Here is a 13,074-nt window from a genome sequence, read left to right as displayed (position 1 = left end):
TAGCCTAGAAAAGCTGCCCATGTCGTTGGTCCTGCTGGCAACACCTGCCACCAAATTGCACAGCAGTTCTGGCAAACCCAGCCCACTGAGTCAACGGTTGCTTCAGCCATGAAAAACGGGAGATCCTCTGGCTTTAAACTGCATGTGTATGCTGGATTTTTTTGTTTGTGGGGATTAGAAGGGATCAAAATCCCTCCATTTCTACATCAGATGTGCATTACACTTCTACTCAATACGAGAATTTATCAATAAATCTGTATGAGCATAATTAAAATACTCTTTAAATAGGCAGCAGTAACAATAAAGCAAGGGGCAGGAAATATGCTTTGTTCAAACGCACAAATTACAATTTTAATCCATTGTCTGTCCTTCTGCAGAGCACAGCAGTGAGGGGTACTTCCACAGGTACAGGGACAGTGTTATCCCAGCAAACCACGGACCACCAGGACAGCCGGGCTGCACCGTCTAGGGATCCTGCAGCCTCATCACCGCCTGGATTCCACAGCAAAATCCAGGGGGCCAGGGGAATCCCCGGCCAGCGGGGCGACCCCCCGACACAACAGCGGGCCCAGGCTCCCCTCTCCAGCGCCGTGCCGGGCCCGCTGTTACCGCGGCAACGGCGCGGCCGAGCCCCGCGGCCCCGTGACGCGGCAGCGCCGGCCCGGCCCGGCCCGCGCGTTGCCGGGGAGACGCCCCGTCGCCACGGCGACCATCACGCTGCCCTCCCTGGCCGCCAGCCTCAGCGCTAACGCGGAAAAATAATAAAAACCTCCGCCGCCACGAGAGCCCTCAGCGTCCCGGCGCTGCTGCGGGCCCTGCTGCGGCTGGCTCATCAGGCCTTCCCCATCCAGCACGGGCCACGAACCGCATTCCTTATTAGCACCGAGGAGAAAGCAGCCCTGCCAAACCTCAGCTCCTGCTTTGTGGATGGCAGCCATGGGTTATGCCTCTTTGCTAACACTGGTCGTAAGTGAAGGCCAGATCAAAAAATGCAAAACGACCAGAAAAACCCCACCCCATGTGTGTTTCATTGAAGCAAGGAGAAAATCCAGGTTAATCCTAAGGGCCACCACAGGCGACCAAGGGCTGGTCAAGCCACCCGGCCATGGCTCACCTGGTGGATATATTGGGGCTGCAAAGGCAACATCGGCCCTGAGCTCTCCCACGAAAAGAACGAGCCCATCTCCCCTGAGTGAGTGAGGGAATCGTGCCTTCACCAAATGGGACCAGTGGGCACTTCAGAGCTCTCCACCTGCTTATCTGCATTCTAATTCCAGGTGTTCCTCTGCCAGGAGGGTATTGCAGGAAGCCTGCAGGCTCTGCTGGGGGAACTCGCTGATGCCAGCAGGGGCACGAGCACGGAACAAGGCCAGGCCACTGCCGGCACTCCCGGGCTTTCCGCACTAGCGCATTCCAGATTACCTGTAGTGTCTTACCCAAGAATCATACGCAACACCGCAGGAAAACATTCAGAGTTGTAAAACGCATCTAGTTCTTACCTTTGATATGCCTGAGGAGATGTGGGAGGTGTATTGAACACATGCGAATATGGGTGATAGGGTGTCTTTTTCAAAGCCTGAAGAAGATTTTGTCTATATTCTGGGTCTATACACCATAAGGACCCCTTTCCAATACTCTGCAAAGAGAAAAGAATTAAAAAAAAAATCAAATGTTTGATCTAATGGCACAGCCTTATTCATTTAGCAGTTTTTGTCAGGAAAAGCATTGGGGTTTGGGGTTTTTGTCTGACAGAAGCGAACATAACTTGTTTGCCAGAGATTATTGCTCCATTAATAATGTATTATGACTGTATGATTTAAATCACAATTTTGAGGGGGAAAAAAAGTAAGAATGAATGTTTGGTTGCTCTTTCCGTCCTCTATCTTGTTACTAGTGAATATAATTTAATAATATCTGGCAATTTTCCAATCAACCCATACTGGAAAAATAAGAAGCTACAGTTAACTGTTAAACAGAAACTTTGAAGAAAACTATCTTGGTTTTGGAAGTGGCTTTCTTTTCCTTTGCTGTTATACAAACAGAAACAAGGCTAAAAAGCAGAGGGTTAAACACCCTAGCAACTGTTTTAAAAATAAAAGGACTTAATCCTCCAACCCACATGACATCAATGCCATTATACTACAAGAGGAAATTAATCATCTTTTCTCCCCAGAGGGGAAAAAAATACCCAAAAAACCCAAAACAAACCAATGAACCAAAAACAAAAAAAAAACCCCAGTATGATCAGAGTATAACCATTTAAGGGAGTTGTGAAATTGTGATCAGCTAAAACAACAGTTAATGTAATTACCCTTTCTGGACACAAGGAACAACACAAGCAGTCAATCTGTAAAGCAAAGATTACACTAAAATTCAGTATTTATTCTGCAGTTACAAGCAGTGCAATTTCATTTCTTGTCTCAATCCCATCAGAGGTCAGGCTGAGGATATTGTGAATTGTTTCGTGTGAGATCTCAAACAAATATGAAGACTTAGCCTCAGCTTCACTATGAAAGCATACGGAATGATAGTTCAGGAACAGTCTTGCTCTGCTTGAACATACATAAAAACAAACACCAATCTTAAGTGTTGACTGAACTCCCCTGGCAGGCTTTCAAAGCATTATGCTAAGAATTTTTGGTAAATGTTGATGTTTTCTGGAAGAGGTGGGGGAGGCTGCGTTACTGCCTCTAGCTGCTTTTCAACCCAGGACCATCCCTTTTCTCTGCTTCAACTTCTGTCAGTGAAACAAAGCTCTCAATTAACGTGTTACATGCAGACACAAACACACACAATCACATCAGAAGAGGGGTATTATTTTCTTAAACCATATAGAAGACCAAAACCAGACACTTGTTTCCTTTTGAAAACTTGTATCTTTGCCCCACCACCTCCTAAGTGCTTCTCTGCCCCATGCACAGTTTTAGGACACACAGTGCAACACGCCAAGTGCTCATACAGAGCAAACCTGCACTAAATTCTCCTCCCCAAAAATAAATGAAAAAGAAAAGTCTTCCCTGATGTCACTGGATGGCTGCATGTGCGCCTAGAAAGTTTCCAGCACCATGTGAGACTTGGCTTGAAAGAAAAGGAGAGCAGCCAGTACAACCCACAGGAGCTGTGAGAGTTTTCTGTCAGAAAGCAGCACAGCTGCATGCTGCTCTGGTGGAACAGGAGCATGGGGCCAGTCAAGACTCTTCAGGATGGCATCCAGGGTTCAAGCCTATCCATCCTTTTACTGCCCAAAATGCCCTACCAGGAGGCCACAGAAGAGAGGGACAGACATCTTCCAGCTCTTGAAGCGAAGCAAGGCCCTGACACGGCCAAAAAGCCCAAGACTCAAGGAGCTAGAGAGACAGCAAGCAGGACTCTTCAGCTCTCATGTCAGTAAAGCACTACAGCAAACGACTGAGAGAGATCCAGTGCTGCTGTCAGCTGGGGAAGCTGTGCACACACTTCTCAAACCAGTCTGCAACAAGGAGGTTGTTACAATTAGCCCTCTTAAATATGGGACAACGAGCCAGACACATGATAAGCCCAGTAAGTGATTTTTAGGCAAAGGACAGAGTCAAAAATAGAATCCAAACATCCCAAATTCCATTTCCATGCTCTATCCAAGATCCAGACTAAGAACATAAAATTTCCTTTTAAGCAAGCGATGAGCAAAACTAGGAGCATTTTTCAGGAGAAAACCTTTGCTGGATTCCTTACTTCTTAGAGCATGGGATAAGCTTATAAAAAAAGCTACACTTAAATGCCATCTACCTTATTTGTACTTACTGGAACACAACACATTGTTTTCAAACTTCTCTCTTTTTTCACTTACTTCCAAGACAGACTTTTCATCTACTTGGAACAGATTACTCCCCAAAACCTACCAGTCAGTTTCAACTGAGGGCATTACAATATGAAGTCACTACTGAAGAGTGACTTCAAAACCTTTAATCACTGTTAAGATAAATTTGTGTGGCTTGCCCATATTCTTGCAAAAGCCAAAAATAATCTCACTGAAAAACAGAAACTCTCACAAAAAATATTGAGAAGTACACTCCTTATTAAAAAAAAACACTGGAAAGGCAGATTTGCTATATTTTCACTGCAGGTGAGCTGACTTATCATCTACCAGCAAAAACAAATGTAATTTAAGGCAAAGCTCGCCAACTTTGCAAGGTTCTCTTTTAAGACAATTATTCTTGTTTTTCCACAATCATGTAAGAGAGCATGAATAAAAAGGAAAATTGAAGCGACATCTGGTTAAGAAGCATTCATGACTGCCGGGAGTGTGAAGAGCTTCGTTAACTGTCTGTTCAGATGTGTCATTAGTCTTCCCATACACTGAGCAGTCACAGCAAAAGAAATCATTGGAGCTCAGACCAGTCGGTTAGTGATTAATTTCCATCTTAAGACACCTGGCATGCTGCTTCACTACCTCTTCCAAGCCAAAAGTCAATAGTGACTCCAATCAAAAACCAGCAAGGAAGGGTCAAAAAACCCCCTCTGGATTACATTTGTCTCCCAGGCAACAAGTGACTGAGGAGTGGATAACAGCCCCCTGATCCCCTCAGCTTTTGGAGTGCTTTCAGACCCTCTGAAATGCCACCTCCTCCCAGGGCCAGGCACAACCACTTCCTTCCTGCCAAACACCGGTTACAGCTTCTGCACTGATTCCTGGTTAAAGTGGTTAAAAAATGAGGAATGTCACTACAAGTCCTCTTCATATGGTCCAAGAGTAAACTATAGCTGAGGATTAAACTATTCCAAAGGTGCTAATGGGCAGAGAGAGAAACACAGAAAACTTACAGAAAGTATAGAATCTATAGTATGTATACTATACTATACTGTATACATAGTATAAAGGATATAGAAAGAAAACATGAAAGTTTATGACTGAATTTTAAAAAAATTCCTGGTTATCTATTATACGGAGAAATTGCTACTCCTTTTTACATCATTTAATATATATGTATATTGTGCACAACATTGTGTACTAACTCCCAATTTATTAATAAATTTGCTCTTTCTCAGATGTCAAATATCCAATTTTGATTCCCTCCCAGTCACTGAAGTCAGTGCATTGCCATGAAAATGTACATGATACACTCAATGTTCAATGGTTTTTTCTTCCAATGGACTGCATATAGAAGTTTTTTAATACTACTTTACACAACCTATTAGTATTATGTTTGGTCATTTTTTAGTAGAATTGAAAAGAAGATTGAAATTCTAAAATAATTAAAATGCTGCCTGTCAGCTCTTTGAGTTGTTATAGTTGGGAATGAACAGCATTATCCACTAGTAAAACTCCTCATTATATAAAGATTTTTCCTGCATATAACTCACAACTAACTTCCTGGCTTCATATATCAGCTACTGTCTGCCCAAAGCTCATCTAAAAGAACTGTGTGTTGAGCTCTTTGCAAGACCAGTGTTTGGTAAAAAATACACAACCTATTGTATTGGGTTTGCATGGCCAGATTTTGGTACAAAAATTCCAGACAGTGTTTATTTGAAGAATTTTGTTCCCTGGTTATTTTAGCACAGACCTGAAAGGTGTTAGGAACACAACCCTTTTCACGGAGTTGTTCTTTTCACTGCATAAAATCAAATCTGGCCAAAACAAAGCTTTGGGAAGAGAGTGGACACAGAAACCACAAGGATCATGGAGATGTTGGCATTTCCAAATTTTCACTTCTGAAGCTCTGGTAACATGTCCACTTTGAATCTGCACCAAGGAGGAGCAGCTCCAGGCACCTGTATCTCTCACAGCAGCATCTCCACCAAGATGGTCCCCAAGGGAATAGAACCCTAAGGGAAATCTGCCAGAAGGGAGATTTTCTTCCTCCAAAATGCCTTGTAGGTGCCTGGGTCTTCTTCATTAAGCCCATTTCAGTAATTTTCCTCAAAGAAAACTGTTTTTCTCACACAATTTGATGTAATTGACACTCATTAAGCTGGCTCACATGAAGTGTGTGACAAGTATCCAGAGAGCTGTGGCTCATAGCAGCGGATGGAAGTGAAGAGCCAGGGAGAGGAATGGGAGCTCTCCCCTTTTGCAGCAGGAGCCTTGGTGACATCCTCATGCACCTCATGAAACAGCACACTGAAAAAGGAAAACCAGGACTCTGGCTGGACACAAAGCAGCTTCTAAGACAAATGGCAAGACCAGAATAACATAGAGCAGGGGTACGCGGGAGAGCTGGGATGAGCTGGGCAGCAGAGCTGGCAGACAGCTCTGGGGGGAAAGGCCAGGCTGTGCATGGGAAACCAGAGACACGGAGAGGCTGGGCACCAACACAGGTGCCTGGAGGCAGGGAGGAGAAAAACCAAAACAAGACACTCATGAGTGACTCCACAGCTCCACTCAGGCACCTAAGCTATGCCAGCAGGCCGAGAATTTTAAAACAACTCTGAGTTAAGGACCTTGCCACTCCCAAACAACAGCTGCCCACTGAGTAGATCCGTACTTTACTTCTCCACTATCAAATCAGGAGGGGATGAGTGGCCACGGTTAGGCATTCTTGAACCAAAATGATCAGCATTATGAATCAGGCAGCTACACAGGCTGAAGGTGTGCAGATGTACACCATCTGAGAAGTATGCCACATTGGCTCCAAAAACCATAAAAGCAAAGAGAAAAAGCAGAAATTTCCTCTTAGTCAAAAAAGGGCATTTCCACCTAACATCTGCAGCCTCAAGATATCAAACACTGAAATCACATCAATGTGACACCTGTCCCTGCTTAACTTAGTGTAGGTTGCTGCAGTTGTTATTGTTAACACAGGACTTGTGAATATCATTACGGACACCTTCTTCAGTGATTAGGAACCTTTTGTTGTCAGTAATTCACCATCAAGAGGTTTTCTCTTGTGGATGAAACCTACTGCTGTTGCAACAGGTGAGCGCTTTTTGCAACTAATAGTGGAGAGATTATTGGGTATTAAAGGTTCTTACTTTAAAGAAATATTTATTCTGAGCTCATTGTGTCTAGTTATGCTGTAACAGCAGGCTTGAAGCAAATCACATAGATTTGCCACCAAGCTTATCCATGGGGATGCCCAACAGCTTCTAAAGGTCCAAGTGTTCAATACCAGCACAGAAGGGTTTCTAACAGAAGCAAAAAGAAGTATATGATAGAAGTACGCATGTCACCACAGACTTTAAAACAACTGTTTGTGTAACTACATCCAGGACCAGGATCTGTAAAAGATAATTGTTTTACACCAGAAGCACATTTCGCAACTTCTGTGACTGCACCACAAAGCCATCAGCCACCTTGCTGATACTGTTGTCACTGCCGACTGCTCACACCTGTGCAGGATGCCTCTGGGGGTGGTGAGAGCACACCCAAGGCTGTCAGGCAGCAAGGACCTGCAAAAGCACCCAAGAGAACAAGGCATGATGGAAGAATCTATCCACAAAAAGAGCAGGATCCTTCACTCACCACCTGACACTGCAGTCACCCAGAAGACAGAGTATTTCTGGAAACTGTGACTAAAACAAGCTTCTGGTTGGTTCCCAGGAACAGCAAACTATCATCAGGAATTTCTCCTAAACACAAATTCCCCTTTTCTAACCCTATGAAGAAAATATATTTAACAAGAAAAGTGAGAAAATGGAGAAGTAGAAAGAAGGCAAGTAAAATACTTTCTGAGCTGCACCTTATGACACCCTGTCTTCAGCTCTAAAGTGTACCAAGAGGAGCACAATCATCACTCTAAAATCCACCTCAGGAGAGAACGACTTGCTTAAATAACTTTCTTGTACTGAGCAAAGAAACCTGCCAAGTGACTTCAAAGCCATCCTACAATACAACACAGATTACACATACTTCACTAAATATACCTCTACACTTTTTGCAGTGTTGTGCTGGCACTACGAGAAAGAACTGGTTCACAATTGCAAAATTCACCAAGACTAGAAAATGCAAGCCTGTTGTGAGCACTGATGCTGTGTTGAATCAGCACTACGAAAGCAAGGGGCAGAAATGCTTTTCAAAATCCAAGGAGAGAGAACCTGTGCAAACAATAACACTGCTCAAAGGCCAGCTCTACGCTGTTGCAGACAGTGGTGACAAGAACACACCTTACTTCTTTAGCTCAACTACCCATCCTTCACGTTAGTATCATGCTCCTCCAAATGAAGGATATCACTCCTAAAATAGAACCAACTCAGAACTGTACTTCCTTCATTTACATGAGGCAGAATGAGTATGCTACTATCAAAAGTTGGAAAATATATTACATAGCAAATTTTAAACTATTTGCATGGCAAGCACTCAGGAAGATTTAAGGTTTGATGCCAAAGATGGTCTGCTGGTCTGTTTAAAACTATTGCTTATCTTTACTCATTGATATTTCAAGTTATCAAGAAAGTCATAATGTTGCTTGCTCTGCTCTCCTACACAGATTCGTCAGTTTTAAGTAGTTTTATATGGATGGTCACAGATAATACTAAAATTTTATTCTCTAGAACACCTTGCTTATACACCTTGCATATGAGGCTGGTGGGTTCTCTAGTTACTCCTTTTTTTAAACAATTGAACTTATTTGCAGAAACACACAAACAAAGCATTGAATAATGTGAGGTCAGCTAGGTTTTTTCTAGGATTTTTCTGGTTTGTGTTTTTGGTTTGGTTGTTTTTTCTTTTGTTTGTTTGTTGGTTTTTTTGTTTCTGTTTTTTCGTTTTTTGGGTGTTTTTTTTAATTAAGAAGTACAGCAGCTAAGGAATTCTTGAAGAAAGAAAAACAAAGCCACTGCCAGTGATTCGTATTATTACAAAACACATTCCTTAGATTCACAGCAATCTTACATAAAAATTACAAACAACTATTCATGCAGTTTAAGGGCAGATTTTCTTCATTCTCTTAACATTTCTAGAACAGACCAGTGAAATTCTCTATGTCCAGCTTTACAGAATTGCACTATAGACCTTAACTGCATTTTAATGACAGTGACAACTACTTACTAAGCTTTTAATTTTCATAAAAATCCCCCAACCCACGAACTGAAGAGAGCTAGAAATTTCCCCTGCTCTTCCAAGCAAAGTCTGGCAACATTAGGCAACAGCTTGACACCAAGCTGAAGTAAACCTGAAGTAGCATCTGCATGCAGCATAACAAAACCCTCACAAACAGTTCTGCATGTTTTCAACCTTTTCTCAGTAATGCAGCAGTCACAGCTCAGCTCAAGCACAAAGGTGAAGAAGCATGACAAGAAGAGACCAGCTAAAACAATTCCATGACCATAAACATATGCTCATCTAATGCATGAAATTGAAGTTTTGATGTGAAAGCTTGCTGGAGTACAGTGTTCAACCCAAGTAAAACAGTTGTATCAAAAAATCATCAGTACTTCCCACGAAAACAAAAGGTTGGGGCTTTTAAAATCTTATTTTGCTCCAAGTAAAAACATCCATTACTTCAAATCATGCAAGTCCAAGTCTTTGTTTTAACACTCATCTCTTGGTATTTTAGCTCACATGCTCAGTGAACTATCCCAGACAACCCAGGCATCAACCTTCTATTCCCCTGATTTGACTTCATGAAAGTGGCCTGGTGCTTCCCCAAGTGACGCAGCCACAGGAACCACCTCCACATCTCTGCTGTCACAAAATGGGCACTGTCTTTCTGACTGGAGAGGCTGGGTGGGCATATTACTTCCCAGAGAATGGAAGTACAGTTAGAGAGGAAAAGGACTATTTTGTCTCAAAATGAAATAAAACAAAAAGGAAGCCAAGCATACAAATAAACAATGACACAGGAATAAACAGGCCAGATCAGCACTGAGAAGCAACAGCTGAGAAAAGAGAAGGCCATGGTATTCCACAGTAAAAAAAACTCAACCTATTCCAGAAGCAAGATGTAGCACAACATCCTGCAACACAAAAAAGTGCTACCAAAATGCATACCACCCAGTGGTCTTCCAATATTAACGGGGTTCAAGTCTCACCAGCACAAGACATATCAGAAGTTTTCTTTGTACCTCTGGGCTTGTATGTGCTATCAGAGTGAAAAGCAGTGCCTTTTGAGGCTGCCCTTCCCCCCCAAACCTGCTGAGAGAGCCCCATTAGTAGTGTCACAGGCACAGATTCTATGGCCTTGTAGAGCAAACAAACAGGGGGCACAGGACTGACTGCTTTCGGGATTTACACAAACGAAGATATTCATGGGCTTTTAAGCAATTTTTTACCTCAGCACTTCCCCTCATGTGTAAAGAGAAGTTAGCAATGTCTTCTAGTGCATGACCTAGACACCCAGCAAGTCTGAGCTGCAGCCAAGACTGCCAACCCAAAGCATGTCTCCTGAGTCCAGGTTCCTGATTCTGCAAGGGGCACTTCAACACCAAATCTGGAACTATCCCCTACCATTATTTCAGTCACAGTGACTCACTGCCCATGGGCACAGCTGGTCCACTGCTCCTCCAGCACACCAGCATGTGTCCATTAGCACAGGTAAGCTCACACAAAGCTCACACTGCTAACAGCCAGCAGTGGATCTCCTACACCACATTAGCTTCCCACTGTTCTCATCATAAAACAATTCCTCCAACAGGCTCAGGAGGTGTTGCATTACATCACCCCACCCCGAGAATCGTATTTAGCTTGTTAGATATCTCCTTGTTGAGTTTATATACGAACCACCCTATAAAGCTATTAGGCTGCCACATGGAAACCCTGCAAACAGCTGAAGAAAGCAGTGTCATTAACTGTCCTTAAACAATGCCTGCCTCCTATATAAAGTTGATGTTGTTTCACACCAGTACCTAGCAACCCCAGACACTGCCCAAAGCCCCCCTGGCCTAGGCAAAGTCTGGGTGCTGAGACATTGCGAGCAAAGAATGAAGTGCAAGATCAGACACAGGGAGACTGGGCTGGGAAAGCAGGAGAGCCCAGAAGACAAGCCTGCCATCACAGGCATATTTGAGGGAGATTAGACAGCAAGTAATATTAATAAAGCCGTTTCAGCCTATAGAATTTCTGTATATACTTGGAAAGTGTAATTATCCCTACATTATTGAAAAGACAATTGAGAAGACGCAGAAACAAAAGAACAGAAAAAGAAGTCCTTAAGGTCACCTATAAAATCCATGGCAGAAAGGAAAAAACCCCCCCAGACTTCAGATCAATAGTCCATTTAGTGGGGTGCACTAATTTCGGAGCAGAGATGCACTCATTTAAATACCCAACTGGTTATCCATGCCCTTCATATTATCTACAAATGGAAAAGACATAAATTGCCTCTTCTTACAAATGCAGTTACATCATATATGGGAATGTAAGGATAATTTTAAAACACAACCCTTCACAGAACAGATATTAAAAAAAATATTCAACACTTATTATCTGTGCTAAAGGTTTACGGGTCACTGTTTGCCTACCGTTGTATTAATGACAAAATAAGCCAGTGAGCGAATTTCCAGGGGAAGGGGTTAACAGCTAGCAGAAATGTGTGAGAGGGAACAGTTGTACTAAATCCATTAACCGTGACAAATAAAAATAGAAATAAGGAAGACCTGACAAAAGCTAATGGATTTGCACCATTTCCCTCATAACTGTTTATTTAATGTAAGGTTTTCCTTGCTTAGTGTTTAATATTGGGTTGCACAATATATTGAGGAGAAAAAACAGGCGTTTTGATAAATGGTTTGAGAGGTTCCCTGGATGTGGGGTTTCCAAGTGCTCCTGGGCTACTTGCAGGATATTTGCTCCATCCCAAGCCCCACTCAGCAGCCTCAACAAACCCTGTCACCTCCAGCAGGCACAGGCTGAAGAATAACCATCCTCCTGCAACAGAGACCTCAGTGCTACCCACATCCATCAACACACACATTACTTCTGCTACTTACATTTACATTCTACTCTGCTTGTGTCCCATTTCTATGCTAGGTTCAGATATACTTATTTTTCATTATCTTCCTCTTCCCTCCTCCTCTTTCTCATGGCTGAGTGAAACCTCAGAAAGCAAAACAAAACACCTCCCCATGCTGCAAACATCCCCCAAAATGAAGCAACTCATGACTGCAGTGAAGTTTTCATCTTGTTCACACAGCCCAAATCAGCATAAACTCATCAGGGCAGGGCCTGGCTTCAAGAGTCTCAACAGCCCAAATGTCATAACCCGAAACCTCACAGACTCAAAAATCTGGGAGTTCACGCAACTTGGTATTTTTGCAAGCAGCATACACAAATCCTCCTTCCACCCAAACACCAGGTACTACTACAAGCCTCTGGAGAAATGCCTCCTAAATTAAACATTAAGATCAATGGCTCTGCAATGAAGACAAACCAGGGAAAGACCAGTTTACATCTAGGAGCAAACTAGCCTCCAGTGTGGAGGTCAAAACCCAGCAGCTACAGTATGCACACTCCCTCTTAAATGCTGGGCACTCTGGTGGGACTAGAACTGTAGTGCCTGTGGGAGAGAGCTTTCCTCATCTGGTAGGATTTGGCACCTCATTTTTACTGTAATGCAAACTGAGCAAGAAATTTCACCTGACAGGTGCACTATTGAAACCTACACATGGCCAGAGAACAGCAAGCCCTCATTGGGATCATCTGCAGAGTCACCTATGGTCAAAACCTCTTCCTGTGTCTTCTGGAATGTTGGCCATAAAAGCCTTCTTGGGAGAGTCAAAAACACACCTCGGTTGCACCAGAGCCTTCCAACATAGGGAGGTTCCAATCTCAAGATGGCAGTGAAATTATATATGCAAGCAGAGACAGGGAGCAGGCTGCTAAGCCACCAGCCTGTCTCCATTGAGTGTCATGTCACAGGTCACTATAAGCAGCCTCTCCCAGTCCTAACTGTACCTTTGGTCTCTTCTGGCAGCAGTGTGTGAGTGCACAAAGCTTCTTCCCACACCAGCTCCAGCCCATGGATGGCTGGAGACAGCCAGAGCCAAGGCACTACCACAAGCACAAACAGGAGACACTGTGGCATGTGAGTTAAACACAGCATTTCCATCCTGGCAGCAAGCACAGTCCCCTCACCCTCCCTGAAAGTGCAGGGCATCAGTCCCCACTGTGCCACCACTGGGGAGCCTGCACCCAGCCCCAGCAGATGAGAAGTCTACCAC

General features: G+C 43.5%; 1 protein-coding gene across 7 annotated transcripts in view; it reads right to left on the bottom strand.

Moving 5' to 3' along the window:
- FOXN3 (forkhead box N3) overlaps positions 1 to 13,074 on the bottom strand; it is a 208,313-nt gene that overhangs the window by 103,871 nt on the left and 91,368 nt on the right. For all 7 annotated transcript variants that reach the window (XM_033062310.1, XM_033062312.1, XM_033062309.2 and 4 more), the window contains one exon: positions 1,500 to 1,636. In XM_033062310.1, the coding sequence (XP_032918201.1) occupies positions 1,500 to 1,636 (137 nt within the window). The remainder of the gene's footprint in view (positions 1 to 1,499; positions 1,637 to 13,074) is intronic.

The sequence above is a fragment of the Catharus ustulatus genome, chromosome 6 (assembly GCF_009819885.2).
Source record: "Catharus ustulatus isolate bCatUst1 chromosome 6, bCatUst1.pri.v2, whole genome shotgun sequence".
NCBI lineage: Eukaryota > Metazoa > Chordata > Aves > Passeriformes > Turdidae > Catharus > Catharus ustulatus.
The sequence above is the reverse complement of the archived record's forward strand: the minus strand, read 5'-3'. Positions and strand labels throughout refer to the sequence as shown.